The sequence below is a fragment of the Ochotona curzoniae genome, unplaced genomic scaffold (genome assembly GCF_017591425.1).
Source record: "Ochotona curzoniae isolate NIBS_2020 unplaced genomic scaffold, NIBS_Ocur_1.0 scaffold_4506, whole genome shotgun sequence".
NCBI lineage: Eukaryota > Metazoa > Chordata > Mammalia > Lagomorpha > Ochotonidae > Ochotona > Ochotona curzoniae.
The window spans coordinates 24,153,590-24,173,331 of NW_024467119.1; the positions used below are offsets into that span (position 1 = coordinate 24,153,590).

The 19,742-nt window shown below is 38.0% G+C and overlaps 1 protein-coding gene across 2 annotated transcripts in view; it reads right to left on the bottom strand.

The window, feature by feature from the left end:
• Positions 1–4,377: 4,377 nt before the first annotated feature.
• PRKG2 (protein kinase cGMP-dependent 2) overlaps positions 4,378–19,742 on the bottom strand; it is a 77,187-nt gene continuing 61,822 nt past the window's right edge. For both annotated transcript variants that reach the window (XM_040967048.1, XM_040967047.1), the window contains exons 14-18: positions 17,637–17,800; positions 12,974–13,096; positions 11,994–12,056; positions 6,319–6,385; positions 4,378–4,473 (exon numbers count right to left, since the gene is read on the bottom strand). In XM_040967048.1, the coding sequence (XP_040822982.1) occupies positions 4,378–4,473; positions 6,319–6,385; positions 11,994–12,056; positions 12,974–13,096; positions 17,637–17,800 (513 nt within the window). The remainder of the gene's footprint in view (positions 4,474–6,318; positions 6,386–11,993; positions 12,057–12,973; positions 13,097–17,636; positions 17,801–19,742) is intronic.

A 19,742-nucleotide genomic window follows, 5' to 3' on the forward strand; every position in this document is an offset into this window, starting at 1 on the left:
AATATATCTATCCATTTTCAAATCCTGGCTGTACATCGTAGAGAAGGAATAACTTGGAAGGCAGAATCAAGATGCAAGAAGGCACAGGCAAAAGCTATATAAAGACAATTAACCAGAGTTAAAAACATGAGTCCTGAGAAGACAATTGGGAACTTTTTAAGATTAGCATAGGCTAGTAGTTGGTTTATGCCTCTCAACTTCTTCCTCTCTCCATGTTATGTGTTTATTCTCTGCTCATTTCTTCATTCGGTATTGTGCACTCAGGAAGACAACAACGTCTTTACTGGTTTCATGGCACACAGACTCCCCAGAAACGACATGCAAAGAATCATTCATGAGATTCCTCAGTCTCACATGAAATCGGATTTAAATGACAAGATCTTAGACCTTAAGCTTGAGTTGATGATAACTTTAGGAAGGCTAATTGGAAGGAATGAATTTGTTTTGCTTATGGGAATAATGTAGATAATATGTGGCCAAATAGCGGATTGTGGTAAATTTAAAACTTGCTTTCAAAGTCTTTGAAATTGTCTTCAGTAAAATATCAAGCTTATGTTCCCTTCTCTCCGTCTAGATAAGGTTGTGCTTCTAACAGTTGGGTAGGGTAGATATGACTTCTAAAGGTAACTTACAAAGAACGGTGTGTACAGCTTCTGCTTTGCTGGCCAGAATAATCAGTTCATGAAACCCTGCAATAACATGAAATGTTTCTGATTTAATGTTGTCAGTGTATGAAGATCCAAGCCATGGAGAAGACAAATGTAGAATTCTGGGTCCACAGTCCTGGGTCCTGTGTAGTCTTAACCCAGGTATCCACATTTGTCAGTAAGACCTGACATAATTCAATCAACAGCCATCGAATCATCTCCCAGTCTTTAAGTCTTTCTACCTGATGCCCCAGGTATTATGGTGCTATGAAAAAATTTTCTTGTTATATGCTTCACAAATTCTTTAGCCCACAGAATCTTGGAAAATAACAGAATGGCTGTTTTCAGTGACTAAGTTTTGAAATAAATTGTTTTAAGGTCATGTAACACAATCTCAGCCAAACTATAAATGAAATGCATACTTGAGGCCAATATTTCACTTTGAATGCAATCAGTGGTCAGCATGTTTATAATTATTATTGAATCCTGTGTGAATGAGATCATATACATAAACACTCCTACTACAATTTCTGGCAACAAAGAACAGGGGTTAATATGATGTCCAAAGAAATACATACAGATGTTTATTTCTAAATTATTTTCAGCAGTCTAGTAGAAATAATATTTTGGTCCAAAGTTTCAAGTTTTTAAAGTGTGTATCACAATGTTACAAATGACTGAAGGCATGATTTAAGGTTCAATGTCATGGGAGTCTGGTCAGAACTAGAATTCAAACATATTTTTCCTGACTCCAAATATTATCTTTTACCATGATATTCCCTTCTTCTGTTTCTTCCAGACATCTTGATATTTTGAAAATATTAAGACATTACAATTATGAAACTTTGAGCCCACATCGAAGAAGCTTGAGAATGAAAAATTAACTTTATTCCTTAGAAAAGAGAGATTAAGAATGACAATGATTAGGAATATTTGAGGCTGTACATTTGGGGATAGTTTTCCATGTTTGTGTGTATCTCCTTAAGTCACAGTAAGTAAATTTATGGTATCCTAATAAAAACCTCATTTTGTTGACATTGACCCCAAGTTTGGCCAACACTTTTTACTTATTTCAAAAAAAAAAAAAAGAAAGAAAGACAAATATTGGATTTAATTAGTACAGTTCTACATACAGATAACATTAATACATAAAGTTTTAACAAATGAATGGTTATTAAGGCCCCTTTAATTTTAACCATAGCTCTCATCTGTGCAGCATTCATTACTATGCAGATACCAGGCAAATGACTAAACATTTTGTATAGTTCTCAACACATGTCTCTAAAACTGGTGCTACTTTGTTATAAATTCAGCTATAGATAGAAAAGCTTCTACTCAAAAAGGCCAGGAAATTTCCCAATGTCACACAGATAGAGTTAGGATTTTATAACGATTTAATCTCTCTCTCATTTACTCATCTGCATAAAGTACTTGAACAGACACACACACAAAATTCCTATGTGACAATCATACATTGATACAGCCAATCATAGGCAAAATAAACCTGTATTACCTTGAATTGATTTTTATTTCTATATATTTTGTTTCATTGTGTTTTTGGAAATTTATTTATTTATTTATTAGAAAGTCAGATATAGATAGAGGAGGAGAGACAGAGAAGAAGATCTCCTGTACTCTGATTCACTTCCCAAGTGGTCGCAACAGCCAGAGCTGAGCCGATCTGAAGCCAGGAGCCAGGAGCTTCTTCCGGGTCTCCCACGCAGGTGCAGGGTCCCAGGGTTCAGGCCGTCCTTGACTGCTTTCCCAGACCACTGGCAGGGAGCTGGATGGGAGGGAAGAAGGGCCACCAGGATACAAATTCGCATCCAAATGGGAGTTTGGCATGTGCAAGGTGAGGACTTTAGCCTCTAGGATACCACGGCGGGACCTATATATGTAGTTTTAAAACTTACAATTATTAAGCTCCTCTGAAAATAGCATTTCTATTATAACTGTACATTTCTAATATCATTCCAATGCATATATTTCCTACCAATATAGGTTGGTAATTTTAAAATATATACATGGAAAAAAAACAATACAAATAAACCAAATGCAAATAAAAATCCTTAAAAATTCTTAGAAATTCTTGAAGCAGGTTATGTTAATCCTATTAAAAATGATTCTGCTATGTACAGTGCTTAATCTTTAAAAATATTACTCCAGGAAACAAAAGCTCTTTGGTTCAGCAAATGGATTCTAAATATGAAAATTCAAGCTATGAATGATGCACCCCCTTGTTTGAGCCTCCCTTATCTCATTTAACTTCTCCAGGAATGTGTACCTAACTTTTCCTGCATGGTAAAATGTTAGATGGGAACCCAGCAGAGGCTGCTTTGCACACAGAACAACAGCTTACAAAAATGTAGCCCAAAGCATGAATAGTGCATGAACCTCTGTGTTAATTTCACTCTGCCTGAGGGAAATGATGGAGAAAGTTTTGCGACCACCCATTTTGAAATTAGATAAGGAAATGGTCCTGGTCAACAAATAGTGGATACTTTCCTACCACAGTTCTTACGGCTGGGTTCCAACACTACTGAGGCTCTCCTGTTGATTTTTTAGAAGACTGCAAGGAGGAGGGAAGATACTGGAAGGTCTTTCCAAACTCACCACTTCTCTGGTTGGTTTGCTTGCCATAATAGTTTAAGATGACAAACGTGTCTGTGACTCCAGTGTCTTTAGAATTCACAACTCAGTGGTCATCACAGTGCACCAACATGCCCCAATCAGCTTTGCATTAACACTTAACCTGAGCTTTGCACTCTTTTTATGTTTGTTTACTAATAGCAGTAATCACAGAATTGACCAAAACATTGCTAGCTTTCAAGGTGTCACCAACTTTATCCATTAAAATTCATTCTCTTCTATATGTAATGGCAAGGGAACGCCTTTACAATTGTGTTCCCACTTATTTTTTACTTTGATTGCAGAGACATTTTAAAATAGACAGTAAAACTTTTCCAAAGGCGCATGATTTAACCAGACCTTACAATCACATTGAACAAGATACCTCAGTAGTATCATAGCTTGTCATAGCAGAAAGAAAACAAACTTTTTGCTTATTTTTTTAAGTTCCCCAATAGAACATAATTATACGGTTGGATTAATTGACTTGTTTACTTTAGGATGAGATACTATGGACTGATGCTCCAATTTGCCATTTCTCAGAGAGGTATAAGAGGCACATTAACGTTTTCCTGGGCTGAATGCACATAGAAATCAAGGGTTTGTACTGATAACCGTGATTTGCGCAAACCACACTTTCAAGATGTCAGGATCTAAGTGGAGCTGTTTCGATCTAGAGAAATCTTCCAAGTTGCTCTCTCATTTTTCTCCCTACTTGCAGGATTTAGCAGTTCAATGGCAAGACCACTTTAAACCCCTATCAGGACCAAAAGGAAAAGAGTAATACTAAAGCAAAGAATTACAGAGAAGACTATACTTCACCAAATATGGGTCTGGCTGTGAAAAGGTGAATGGAATAGATTTCACCCTTTAAAAAGAGCAGAGAATGAAATACACGAATAATTCCCAGCATCTAAAGGAGACATTATAGGTCAGAACCACATCCCTACCAACATGCCCAATTCCCTTTGCAAAGATCTCTTCCCCATAACGGTCTTCCAAAGTACACTGTAAATGCTCTGAAGAGAGAAATAAACGGGGTTGGGTATTGATCCGTTGATTCTTCTTATGTGGTGTTAGGCAGTCATGATGCTTTCTTCTGTCAAAAGTCTTTATCCCAGCCTGAAAGTTCATCTGGAGGTACTCCCTTTTCAGGAGGATACTTGTCAAAGTAGCTGTGATCAATGGGTCCACTGAGCTAACACAGAAAGGATTGAAACGTAAGTGACGAGAATGCTGACTCTGCATGCTACCATATCTGGGCACTGCCTTGTCTGACTGAGTGCTGGTTTCACCCTGCAACCACTTGTAGCTCACACAAAGGGGAAACGACAAATCATCACCCTGTGATCAGCCATATAAGCTGTCCCTTTTGCAATGATTATGCTTAGTGAATAAGCCAGTGTAATATCTTTTCCATGATTTGTGGTAACAAAAAAATGTGATTATGTGAGGGAAATTGACACATTGAGATTTGATTATTGTTACAATCCTTATCCATCTCTTGAGGAATGTTGATGTTTTTTAAAAAATCTTTGCTTAGTAGGAGGCAAAGTATACGATTCTAAAATAAGTTGAAAATATGTTATAAATATTGAAAGAAATAAGGAAGAAAGGAGGAAAGAGTGTGGGAGGGTAAGTGGGAGGAAGAATGGGGTCGGCCACCACGCTGCTAAATCTGTGCATGCAGAATATGTAAAATTTGTCCACAACAAAATAAATTTTTTAATAGACATATTATTTTTTTTATCTGAAAGGCATATTTACAGACAGGAGAGACAGAGAAAGAGAAATATTTCAGCAATTGGTTTACTCCTCAAATGGCCACAAAAGACAGAGCTGAGTCAATCTGAAGCCAGGAGCTTTCTCCAGGTCTCCCACATATGTGCAGAGTCCCGAGGTTTTGAGCTGTCCTCTGCTGCTTTCCCAGATCACAAGCAGGGAGCTGGATGGCAAGTGGAGCAGCCAGGACACAAACTGGCACCTATATGGGATGCCACTGTTGCAAAGAGGAGATTAGCCTGTTGAGTTATGGCACTCTCCCCAAATTAAATTTTTTCTAAAAAAAAAAACCTGAAAATATTTGTTTACTAGAGTATATTTGAAAGGAGCTACTTGACATGAGGAGTATTTTGCAAAAATAATAAAAAGGTGACAAAAATTATGTCATTTTTTTCAAATTAAAAATATTGAAAAGCAAATACTAAAAAAACAAACTTACCAGAATCCTTTTTCTGCTTTATTAAAATTTTTAAAATTTTCTCAAAGCTAATTGATCTATGTGAAGCAGTCAGAATATCCAACAAGAGACAGTACATTTATCAATGACTCTGTTAATGACATGACTCCAGCATTAAAGGATTTAATTTTATTCATTTATTTTTTACCTTTTTAAAAATACGGTTAGTGGAAAATTTAGCATTATGTAGGAGGAGCAGGTATTGTGGAGAACCAAATGACTTTCCTGGTTCCTGCGCTTTGGCCGGAACAGCCCTTGCCATTGTTATCCTCTGGGGGTGAACCAGTGGATGGAAGAGCTCTCACTCTCTCTGGCTCCCCATCTCTCTAATTCTGATTTTCAAATAAACAAAGAAAACATTTTTCTAAACTATGTAGGAGTGATCTTCAAAAAGTTCTTTTTAAAAATGCACAGATCTCTCTCTTTCTCTCTCTCTCTCTCTCTCTCTCTCTCTCTTTTTTTCTTTTTTTGGCACCAGCATGATGTTAATGGACTTTCTGAGTTCTCTTTTATGTAGGTCACATTTTATTTCTGGATTTATCTGTCAACCTGATCAACACTAACTATTCTGAGACATATAGAAGGTTCCTGACAAGTGAGCTAATACCCATTAAACAGGCAATGTTATTTAACCCTGCAATAATAATTCCTATGATCGTTTGTAATAGTTAAAAAAAAAACTGTTTCAAGCCACCTAAAATCTACATGTGTCTATAGACATGGATGTGGCACTCCCTAAAATCAACTAATCAGAACAAACCCCACTCTTCCACAGAGTCAACAGTAAAATAGTCAATACTTTACCTCTCTTCGTAAAGGCGAGGGAAGAGTCCTTGCTTTCAGTCCCTCCCAATTAAAGCCATTTAACCACCTGAGAAATTGGAAAAATAGAGACAAATTACTTGCCTCGTGCAATATTATTATGTTGAATAACCTGTCACCTAAACTTGTGGCCTACTCCCTTGCCTACAACAGTGCAGCTGCAAGTCACCGGAGGAAAACAGTCATCTTGGTTGTCTGTTCTCACATTAACTCCATGCCTACTACCTCAAGTGAGTATTTAAAGCAGCTGATTATGGATTTTCCTACCTACCATACTCCCTTAATTAATTCATCCTCTGTCCCCTCTCTCTAGACTTCCAGAGTTCCCTTTCAGTATTCAGTTACAAAGATTTAACCTCCTATTTCTTTGAGATAACTTAAGCAAAACAAAATTTTTCATAATCTCCCACCAGCATCCCTGCTCACCTACCCACATCTGTGAGTGACCTTCTCTCCATATAATGAACCAATTTCCCTGGCTACTATCTAGGATCAATTTCTGTACTGTATATTTGATTACATTAACTCTCTCTATGCAAAAACATATTTCTACAGTCCTTGTTCCTGAATCTTCAGGGCCTTCCCTACTGGAACAACATATCCACATAGAAACACTTCTTTTCTTCCAACAACGAAACACCCTCCCTTGTCCTGAGTTTCTCTACAATCTCACTCCTTCCCATTAGAAGAAAACTACCTGAGCTGTCTAATGACGTCATCTACTTAGTCTTGTCTTGATGACACTTTACACTCAGATTTCATACTCTGCAGTCCACACCTCAATACTCAGTCCTCACCTTACTTGATGTACTACTTCCATTTCCAACAGGTCACCAGACTCACTTCTGAAACATTTTCTTGGTTTGGTTTTATAAACAAATTGTCCAGGTTTCTTCCTTTTTGTTGAATACTTTACTCATTGGCTCTTTTCTAACGAGGTTGGCATAGTTCAAGGCTCCATCCTTAGGTGCCCTTTCAACTAACTCCACTTTTCAGGTAATCATATTTAGCCTTAAGGTTTTATGTCTCTTTCTAGCCAAGACCTCTCCATTGATTTATGGGTACATATCTGTGACAAGCAGTCATCATCTGCCAGTAGCATGAGCAACAGGCATTGAGCATTTTTTCAGCTCCAAATTTTTGTACAACAAACTTTTTTCAACCTTTAGTTTCTTAAACTCAAGACAGTGAAGTATTCTCTCACAGCCTACCTCATTTCATAGGAAAATCCTCTCAACAGTATCTTCAAAATGTATCTGCATCCAGAGCCTGACATATTCAAAGAACCTCCACTCTACAGAATGAACAAAGTCATCTACGTCCTTTGGAGACTTTCACAACAATCTGTGAAAATAGATGACTAAGGTCCTTTCATTATTATTTACTTACTGTGAATCTTCAAGGCTTATCTGTTATTTAGTATGTATGTTATTTAATGTGCTACGGACACCACCAGAAATCAAGAGACTCCATTTCTTTTGAACACTATCTTTCAGAATCTGACGAAGTTCACAGAGTAATAATATTCCATACCCAGAGTAATAATGATCCTCTGGGGACATTGAGGAAAACTCAGTCAACCAAGCAACAAATCTTTATACCAATTCAACTTGATCCCAGGCATGAAAAAATTATAATGATCCTACACTTAAAATGTCGTTATCTCAGTTGGACCAAAAAAAAAAACAAGTAGTAATACAAACACTTCATTTCAAATACTTGTCAGTCCTATAAAAGTAAAGGTGAACAAACATATAAAGAATGATCGAAAGGAGCAACTTTTTAAAGTGGTACCTGAGTTCAGGCCGGAATGAAGGAAAGGGGAAGATACGTGGCAAAGGTGTCCCACACGGCAGAAGGTGAGAGGAACATGCAAAAGTGGTGTGAATGCACAGGAAACGCGGGTGCAAACGACGTCTGAGAGGCAGCCAGAGGACAGTTCATTCAGGATTTCACAGGACACATGGGAATCAAGAATTTTATTATGTGATGGGGAAGCCATTAGAACGTTCTTGGGAAAGCATGCTCTCTAGTTTTAAAGAGATTGTTGTATGGATACGTTCTGCATCTGGGATGGGACAGGATGATGGTGGGGTGTGTATGTGAAGGCAGGGAGTTTCTGAGAGCCTGTCATGTTCTTCCTTGTGTGAGCCATCTGAGAACTCACTCTTCTCGGTTTCTCTGCCTCTTCTTGCTTCCAGAATTGGTGTCAATTCAATCTTTCACTGGGTTTCCTGTTACAAGTGTAAGCTTATGAACAGCTACCGAAAACACAAGGTGCATGCTCTGATACAATTCATTTCCGATGCCATTCTTCACACCAAGTGGTATTTAAATGGAAGCTGCTAAAATTTCAGTCAAGAAGTGTCAGACAGCCACCCCAGCTGCCGTACCTCCCTCTTCTGCCTTTGCTAGGAAACCTCAGAAGTCCCCTCCAACATGTACCCAACACAACTGCACACCAAGTAAGGCTCCAACTGTATGGATTTCTGCACAGTTTTTGAGCCACTAAACTCAGCAGCAGTACCTTTTAACACTTCTTATAATGCTGTCTGCCCAGAAGGCACTCTACAAATAATAAAAATCATTACTTTACTTTACTTTGCATTTTTCACTTGTCACAATTAGACCTATGGCAGTATTTACTTAATATGAGTTGCCATTTATTTAACATTCAGTCTCTCACACCACATGTAACCAATGCAAGAGCCAGCGTGAAGAACAGTCTACAAAGAAATATTAACAGCAATGATACATAACTTTCTCCTTCGTGGAAGACTAACAGGCTATCCTTGAATAAAGGCTCAGAAATTCTTAAGGTAATATTACGATACTGGAAACAAATCATTCCTCTTCCTCCCAGGAAAGATCCTTCTCACAGTTTCTACTACAGGTGTGGGGAGACACAACTGGGACTTCACCTTGAATTAGTTTGCAAATACAAGTGGGAAGAGCTCTGTCACTACTTCCAGAGAGCATGATTTAACACAATGAATGGACTCATATAATATTCTATACTGTTTTGTTTTCAAATGTCAAGTTCAGCATTGCTTTATAGGAAGATGTGATAGCAACTTCAGAAAGAAGTTTGTAATGCCAAAAGCAAGCTTTTTAGGAATTCTATAAACATTATTGACTTGCTAAAAACGTATCTATTTGGAGGCAGAGAAGGGTTTCCTGTTCTGAAATCACAGACTCCTCCCTTTGAGCTTCACAAGCACCATGAAATCTGAATGAAACAAAGATTTGGACCTCTTCAAGCTCAGTCAAAGGCACTAGGTAAACAAGATAAATTGTTTTCAAATTATTTTATATACTTGTGGTAAATTAATTTCATGTATTTCATAATACAAATGTAAGAGCAAAATGGTACTTCTCACTCTACCCTCCTTCCTGCCTTCATTCCCTATCCACTCTCCTTCCTTATTTCTTTTTTCTTTTAGCTTTTACAATGATCTACTTTCATTTCCCTTTACAAGTAGCAGGTACAATACTCCATTAGTTAAAAAATTCAACAAATATCAAGAAAAAAAAAACACTGTTCCTCAAGAGTTTAGCCAAGAGCTGTGAATAATCAAATCTCACAATGTCAGTTCCATGATACAGAACTCTGTGCATTAGTTACCAAAGATTAGCGAAAACATATTAGCTGTTTCAGACTGGCTTACTTTACTTAACATAATGGTCTGCAGTTGCAATTGTCTTGTTGCAAAAGGCAGGGTATCATTCTTCTTGGCGGCTGTTATATTCCATTGTTTTTTGAATATTCCAGAACACACGTGTGTGTGTGTGTGTGTGTGTATAATTTATTTATCTAGTCATCAGTTGATGGAAAGATGGATTGATTTTATGTATTAGCTTACATGAGTTGAGATAGTATATTCATAAGGGTACGGATAAGTCTCCTAAGTTGATTGTATTTCTTATGGGTGAATTCCCAGCAGTGCAGTGGCTGGATCATTGGTAGATCTGTTCTCAGGTTTCTGAGGAGTAGCCATACTGTCTTCCATGATGGCTGTACTAGTTTACATTTCCACCAACAGTGAATAGGGTCCCTTTCCCCCCAGCGTCCTCATCCTTTTTGGATAATAACCATTCTAGCTGAAGTGAGACTAAACCTCACTGTGGTTTTATTTTGCATTTCTCTGAAGGCTAGTGATCCTGAGCATTTTTAAAAATATGTCTATTAGACATATGAATTTCACCTTTGAAAGATGCTTGTTCACAATCAAACCTGCTCTAAAGTCTGCAGCTAGGCTTTGCAGCGCCTTGCAGAGACAGGTTGGCTTATAACCAACAACAGGAGAACCAATGACGGAAATTAAAAATTCTTTATGACCATGCAGAGGTGAGAAAATCTTTTAGCATCAATTTATGTGTGCATCGCAATATGACAGCTACATTCAAATGAGCCTCAGGTAATAAGAAATAAAAGATGAAGCTGGGGCCCATTGGTAATTCTTTCATTTCTATTTCCCTACAACCCCAGAGACAAACATAATCTTAAATGGAGGAACAGGGAAATAAATTGGAAAAATGACTCATTGATTGTGTCCTTGTTTCCACGATATGCATGGCATGTTTATGTGTCCTTTGCAGGAAGAAAAGAGACCATGATACAAGCAAGTCAGGTCAGAAGAAGATAAAATAGAATTTGAGACAGTAATGAGCTTTATGACTGGGGACAATAAAAAAGATGACGACAATGAACATTAAAAACACTCTAAGAATTTTATGCCTGCAAAATCCACCGTGTGAGTCTGTCTTTATCTCTCCCTTCCTTCTAATTTCCCTCCCCGACTCCTGTCTTTCTAACACACCCTGAAGGCAGAACTCAATATGAATTTACAACATGTAATACAAAGCTGTATTTTAAGTTCTTGAACACACAGAGCAGTGCAGGAAGCTTTTATTTTTAAAGCTAAGCCACTGCTTTTAAAGAAAATTAATAGCAATTTTGCTCAGCAGCCACATTTCTTCTTTATTTTCCTACTTGGTTTATACTATCCTAATTCATCAATGAAAATATTGATCTGGGATGAAGTACTGAAGGATATTTTCGTTTCTAAAAAGTATTACATCAATGTTTCAAATGGCTTCCTCAATGTTTCAAATGGCTTCCAAAAACAAAGCTATCAAATTTATTTTCTGTAGTACACATATACTGAAAGTGACAGTTTTAAATCCACAAATTGTAAGCAAAATGAAAATATTTTACATAATGCAAGACTTAGCCGGGCACTATTTAATAACTGATTTAGCTGATCCAATCTTTCGAAATTGATACCATCACCAATCCTAATTTATATACAAATTAAAATGTCCATTTCAACTTAGTCTACAGAATCCAATTTGATATTAAAAGCTAACAATAAAGATCATAGTGAGTAAAAATTATGTTGTAATAGGTTTAAGATGTGATTTTGTAACTTGGTTTCTAATTTTATCTATAAAGGTCTAGCATTACAGAAGGCACTTTGTAAACAAGTTGCTGTAATCACATCTAGGAAGACAGAAAGGCAGGGAAAGAAAAATAAATAAATAAATAAAACCTGCAGAGAGATGTGTCTGGCTTACTGAGAGAAACTACCAGGAATACAGAAGTATGTATACACTTCTATATTTTTCTAGACAACAACAACAAAAAAACTAAGTACCTGTGTTTTTTAATATCATTGATTCCATTCTTCAGATTCCCCAGTCTTTCTGTTGGGTTTTGCCTGAAATGATAGTTTTAAGAGAGTTTTTATAACTACACCTAAATGAATTTGACACTAAAATTTACATTTGGTTCTTTCATTCATTCATTCAACAATATTCACAGGACTCCCACCGTAGATCTATTATCTGAATACACGGAAATGAAAATGACACAGTGTGTTCCTTGGGCGGGGTGGGAGCACAAGTGAACTAGAGTTTGGAAGTGCACACACACACACACACACACACACACACACACACCCTTATATGAGCTAGTCATTTTAATAATCTGTGAATAAATACCCAAAGCCCAGATGCACAGGAGGATGCTACCGTCCCAGCCCACCTGGGAAAACCAGGGAACTTCTTAGAGCATCATTGGCTTCTAAGCTGGAATCCAGGCAACATTCTGGAGTTTCTATTGGCTACACACAGTTAGGTTTCAGTTAATTTTATAATAGTTTTTAAAAAGTTTAACTATAGAAATAATTCACTAAAATAAATTTTAACCAACATAATCTAGATGTCTACTTTTGTCTGACAAATTAGTTTTAGTAGCTAGTACAAATCTTGGGGTCTTTTAAAGAGTATTCCTTTTAAAATAAAGATTGGACTAGGACACATAACACTCTATTACTACTGCTGATTTGTCTCACAAGACAGTAAAATTGTAAATGTATTACCTACCTTTTAATCCGTAGTTTGTGCCTCTATTTTGCTCTATAACAGACAGACATGATTCCCAAAGACAGCCTGCACAATTTAGATTTCTTAAAAACTGTAATCAGTAACATGAGATAAACTCCCCAATTTCAGCAAAACAGAGGATTGTCTAATATCATTTAGCTACTCAGCAAAGTACTAAGAGCAAACCTGCAATTTAAAGATGCAAATGGGAAACCTTTGCTCTGTCTTCAAGACTCCTTGTCATTCTCACCTGCAAAGCCTACGGATCAAATCTTCAGGTCGTCGGGTTATTTTTCTGGGAAAATCCATCTTTTCAATTCCCTTGAGAATCAGATTGTAGGTCATCATTTGGTCAATCCCAGAAAAGGGTGGACTAAAGAATATTCAAATAGGACACATAAAAATCAGAGACTGAGACATATTTGGCACTAACTTGCTTCTTCCCTTTCCCCCCCATTTCCATATTATTTCCTTCTTTCTGTTCCATCTCTTTCTCTCTCATTAATGGCTGTATAACAAATCTGAATTCATGCAGAAAATCAGTTCACAAATTTCCCAGTATTTGACAAGTACCACACATATACTACAGGAAGGTAGTTCAGTTTGTGGAAGCATGGAATTGAAAGAGAATTTTAGCTTCTGCAAAAAGATTTTAAAATCCATGCACAATTTCTTAGTTGGTGATGATCACTGAAAGAAGGAGGAAAAGAGGAAACAGTAAGATGGAGAAGTTGATTCTTTTTTTTTTTTAAAGTGAACAGCCAATGACTTTCATGAATATTGAAAAATTCATCAGAGGTGTCAGTGAAGACAGGAAGTGGGTGAGCCACATAGTTATCCAAGATCAAAGGATTTCGGGACAGCAATACAGAGACCATGCTCCAAAAGCAGAGCCATGGGATGGAAGGTGCGGTTAGTGGAATGAGTAAGTACTAGAAGAATTATACACTGCATGTTGATCTAATTCACAACACCCAGAGCTGTTGTTGTTGTTGATGATGATGATGATGTGGTGGTAGTGAGGGGGATAGCCTGGATTTGAATTAACACAGTAATAATGTAGGTGGTGGGTCACAGAAGAACTGATGAGCTCTCTAGACAATGCAATGGTCAGAAAGCTGTATTGCCCAAGTTCACATGGGGAGATTCTAACCCAATGTGATGGTATTTAGGAGTGAGACTTGTGAAACGTTACTTGGTCATGAGGATGAAGTTCTCAAGTGTGATGCTAGGGCCTTCCTAAGAAGAGGCCATGATGGTGACTGACTGTCTTTGTACCACACAGAGATCTAAGGCACTGGCATCTTGTAACACAGAAGAGCAGCCTCACCAGATCTGAGCAGGTTGGTACCATGAACGCAGACTTCTGGCTGAGAAAGAGAATGAAGCCACCAGGATTTGTTAATGAGGTTAACATTGTAAGTGGGAAGGAAAGGCTACTATCTGAACCAGGAGCCTGGAGACTAGAGCTATTAACAGTAATAGAACACAGTCTTGGGTGGAGGTGAGGTGCAGAGCTGGTATCAATGAATGAATCATGAGTATGTTTCAAATGTCCACATGGACATACAAAGCAGGCAGTTCAGGTTATGAATTTGTCCTTCAGGAAAGAGGTCAGGGAGGCAGGTATGATGTGGGAGATAATCAGATGGTGTTTATAGCCATGAAACTTTATGCTAACATCCAAGGAGTCAGAGAAAAAAAATTTCAAACTAGAATACTGCAATATTGAATGTTCAAGAAGATGAGAAAATTTAGCAATGAACACTAGAAAGCAGACACCACTGTGAGAAAAGGAGAAACAAAGAAGTCCTGTAAGTCAGGGAAAAGAGATATTTTAAGGAAAAAAATGCTACATGACTGAGAACTGGCCACTTAAGTGGGATAGCCATATGCATGTGTATCTATTATTGTTATTTTCATATTACATGAGTGAGGGGATTGCAGACTCATGTGAGCCACCAATTATGGTGGACAGGGTCATGATGGTGGTAAGGTAGACAACCTACATCAGTACTTAAGGACTAAGACTGTCCATTTGATGTCACCTTGGAGATCCTGAGGCAGGGGAATAATATTCTGAAAGTGTTACTTAAGTAATCTTGATTGTTCTGAAAGGTTGTCAGCTGTATACACCAGAGCTGAGAAATACTAAGGTCTATTGTCTCACCATGACTATCTCAGTGTGTCCACATACCTAGGTACTTGTTGTAGAGTCTAGCATGGAGTATTTTTTAACCTGTCTTCCTTTCCATCTTTTGATGAGGTCCTCTTCTGACTTAGGTGAGTTGGTTATCTGGTTTTTCACTGGAATCTTGGTATGTGCTCTACTCTTACAAAGGAGTCAGCAGCCAAGGTGGCCCAGTCTTGCAGCATGTGCTCCAGGTTTGCGCCACAGGTCTGTGCTTTTTCCTAAGGTCAGGGATTGAGTGTAGTGGTTGCTTTGGAGAGTTCTATATGCTGAGGTTTTGTTGGGGCTTTTAACTGACCGGAACTTTACTCTGTTAGCTCTACCTTCAGACCAGAGAAGGTCTCCCCAAGAGCCCACTGAACTTATCTGGACAATAAGACGCTGGACTTTATGCTAGGTATATGCTTGCAATGAAGGAATCTCAACTGAACTTGAACTGTGGTTATGCAGCAAGGTGGAGGAATCCACCATGGGGGGAGAGGGGTATGGGAGGGGTGGGGGGAATCCCCAGTGCCTATAAAATTGTATCACATAATACAATGTTAATAACAAAAAAAAAAGAAGAAACCTTGCCTGGGTGGTCCTCAGACCCAGCTTTCATGTGTGCCAGTTAGTGCAGGTAACCTTCACCCTGTCTCCTCCTGTCACCCAACACAGATACTAGTGGATGCTGCTGCCTGGTTAATCCCATCCCCTGCTATAGCTCTCATGCAAACAGGCAAGTGCTGTGGCCTACCCCAGGCCAGCAGACCCTGAATGCTGGTTCTCACGTGCACTGGTGGGTGATACAGCCTTTTTGGGGTAATCACAAAGAACTCTTTCCTTGCCTGCCCCCCAGGCTTGGCTTTCACTCACACTGGTGGGTACTACAGGCTAGCCCAACCCTGCCAGCCCCAGTTCTCTCACATGCCAGCAGATGTTGCATCCTGGCTGGGGCAACCCCAACTAACTGCCACCATGTCCACTCCCCAGACCCAGTTCCTAAACTTTCTCATTGGTGCTAAAGTGAGATAATGTTTTAATGCATTTATGCTGCTTTGAATAATATGTTCATACTTTTAAAAACTAAAGATAACTTTCATGAACTACTCAGCTGTATCTCAGTCATGTTCGGGTTCTTTTACTTGCCAATAATCTTAACACAAACCAGCACAACAATTTTATAATCTTCTATGTTTCACTTGTAAAGAAACTAGAGTAGAAAACAAACATTTCTATGATATTTGCAACTACATTATCTTGACTTGTTCGATCTTTAGGGTTTTTTTCCCCTCATTTTCATTTTCTTTCTAACATCTTAAGAGTTCAGAATGTTTAAAATTATCTTTTCTCATACCCTTCCATGAAAACGTTTGCAAAAGGAAATGCCCCAACTTCTTTATGACGGCTCAAGGCCATCTGGGTAATTCCACATTGATGGGATTACCCCATCCCTGACCCCACTTCTTTATATCCTTGCTTTAATTCTCTCTTCCCTGTAACAATTTATCCCATCTGGTGAAGGGCTGAGATGAATACTCTTTCATTTCCAACAAGAACCGCTACATTCCTCTTAAAAATGCAACTGACTGGTTTCCCCAAAGATGATCAAACAAATGCTTGAAACATAATTTGAGAGGCCAAACCTGTACACAACTTCTCTGTGTGACTACAAAGAAGCATTCTCCTCTCTCACTTTTTTTTAGAATCTTATCAGTGGTCCTCTTTGCTTTAGAATCGTAGCAGTGAAAATCATTACAGTTAATGTAGCCTTTCAGATCTGTTGGCTTAGTACATGTGGACAAAGATGTGGAACATAACCACAGGTTGATAATGTAATAACAATAAAATCCCTGCCTTAGCTTTCATACAAGTTTGTGTAAATTGACCTACAAAACATACATGTAAGTGCTTTGTAAGCTGTGAAATCCTTGTAAACATAAAGTCAGTTGGAAGAATTCTTTAACCTTTCATGTGCATAAAAAAAAACTATATCCGTATTCCAGACATTTTTGCCATCAAATTAACTTATTTTTCAATTCAATTCTATTTTATCATAAACCTTTTAAGGCCTATGAAGGCTATCAAATAGCTAATGAGTGTATGTGCATATGTATGTATGGGTGTGTGGGTATGTGCGTCTGTGTGAACGTGTGTTAAATATCTGGTATCCTGGTAGTCATCATTTGGTCTCTTTGGGAGTGACAATTTAATTTTAATTGCTAAACCCCCTGCTGGATCTTGTCTCTGCTCATTATCACTTCTAGAAAAAAGCTGACAAGGGGATTAAAAATTTATACCCAGCAACATGGCTTTCTCAGCATTTCTGGTTAATGACTGGGAAAAATGCAAAATCAAAGCCAAATTTAGTTTAAGGTTAATAAATTTAACCGAAATACAATTGCTACTTTCTCAATTACAAAAAGAAGAAATCTTAGCAGAGCCTACAACTTTTATTCCTGCTCTTACAAATATGCTCAGTTATTAAAATCTTTGCATATTTAGTGTGTTGTCTATAATAATGGAACTTGTCATTTTGGAAATACTAACAATGCTACACTTTCTTCCTTAACCATCCTGAAATCTTGACTCCACAATCCAAACTGGCAATCTCACCGCATTTCAAAACTGTAAAAAGTCAAGTCATCAAAAGCATTTCCAAAATGATTATCTCTTACATATACATCAGTAAGTTATTTTCAGACTTCTCTAAAGAGGTTGAACAAAACTGGAGAATACATACTTGCCCGTTAAGAGCTCATACACTAGAATTCCCAGTGACCAAAAGTCCACACTAAAGTCATGTCCTTTGTTGAGAATGACCTCTGGGGCTACATACTCTGGAGTCCCACAGAATGTCCAAGTTTTCTGTCCAGAACCAATTTTCTTGGCAAATCCAAAGTCAACCTGGAAAAGAAAGTGGAAGACATGCCCAAGGGCCATAAACCTCATGCTTCTAAGTTTCTGCAACTTTGAAAATGTTCCAAGGTCTCCTATCCTCTAAAATATTGTTTTCTTAATCCTTCTTTCAATACACACACACACACACACACACAGAGTCATATATTCCTTTGTGGGTCACATATGAATTGAGTCACATTGATACATCTTTGTTCTGTGCCCAAGATGAGAGTGGTTTAACAAGGTTCTTGGGATGTAATAATACATTTGAAGCCTATAGCAACCAGGACTTTAAAAACAATTCAATATTTGTGTTTACTGGAAAGAGGAAGGAAAGGGAAAGTGGTTGGCCCCTGTGCACTTAGGGCTCCATCAGGAAAGTAATAGCAAAATGTGGATTAGGAAAGGAACCATTGCGGAGAAAACAGAGGTTTAAATCTCAAGAGCCGTCAGAGGTAGTGTGTGCACCCTAGCTATCTAGTGGGCCACAGCAAAGCCAGCATTACCCTGCTTTGCCAGGCCATGCACAATGTCAGCCTCTTTCATGGAGATGCATGGTGCGTAGAGCCTGCTTCAACTGACTGATTCGGAAGACGTACATACAGCACCACCTTGACTCTGTCCTAGACCTGCAGGCACCAAGAAGCTCGAAGTGTGGGAAAACCACCAGAGACATGATTAATGGCAGACACTGTCCAACAAAGAACAATGTATACACTTGGAGGGGTACATGTGAAAACTAGATGAAGAGCTGGGATTTTGTGGCCATTTAAGGAGTAAACCAACAGACAGAACTCTTGCTCTCTCTATTTCTCCTGCTCCCACCTCCCTCTCTCTGTAACTCTTCTTTGCAAATAAATTGACGAATCTTTTAAAATATATTGTCCAAGAGTTAATTAAGGAGAAGTCATTATTAGCATGTGATATCTTAGGCTGGCCCTGGCTGAGGATAATCAACTAATGCAGGATTATGCATCAGTGCTACTTGTCCATGTCTTTTCATGATAGGCCTTTCCACTTCTCTGAGTCTCAGTTCAATGAAAAGAACACACAGACTTAATGGGAAAGAAGGCTGAAGCTGTAGAATGTTTCCCTTCTTAAAACAACATCTATGACTAAACCCCTGTTCTGTAAAACCATATTTTTTTTCCACAGAGGCGCAATGCACAGATTTTTCACGTACAATATGTACAGATACTGATTTAACAAAACCACCTTCTACCTCCCTATGCAAGAGCACAAACAGGTCCCTGGTTTCAACATGCACCTTTTAATAGCCGCACTGTGCATGAAGCATCTCAATAACACGGCACTAACCTTGGCTGAAATGCAAAATAAACAAAATTAGCATTGCAAGATAAGTCCCTACCTAAAACAGTATGAGTCTGTAGTGATTCTTAATATTTAAAATATTTTACTTTAAGGAAATTTCCTAGAGACTTTTCTTTTTAACTGTACTTACTCAAAGTACAGTTGTCACTCAATTGTCACTTAACAGCAATAGTTTCCTCATTGGAAATAGGGAATTTAAACAGATAATTTAAGGAGAGCACTTATTAGTTTTCTTTTCATTCACACAAAATGACTTGTAAAGATTATATCCAATAGATGGCTGGAGGTACTCTAAAATTAAACTTGTAACCAGCTGAGAGTAGCAACATCTACTTATTCCTCAGAGAAAGAACCAATACGAGAATCTTGGTTAACTTTATAAAGACTGAAATTTGAGAGGTAATAAAGCAATGTTCAGAACTGCATTTGAACGCACACATGCATGTGTGGAACTGTCATGCTTTGTAATTACGTTATGCTCTTTCAACTCACGTTTTTAAAAAAATTATACTTACATGTCCCTTTTCACAATAACTGGAAGGTCATCAGCTACTGGGGTATTTTTTAGTTTTTTTAATTTGAATTGCTGACTTGGCGTTTGGAGTGCTTACATATT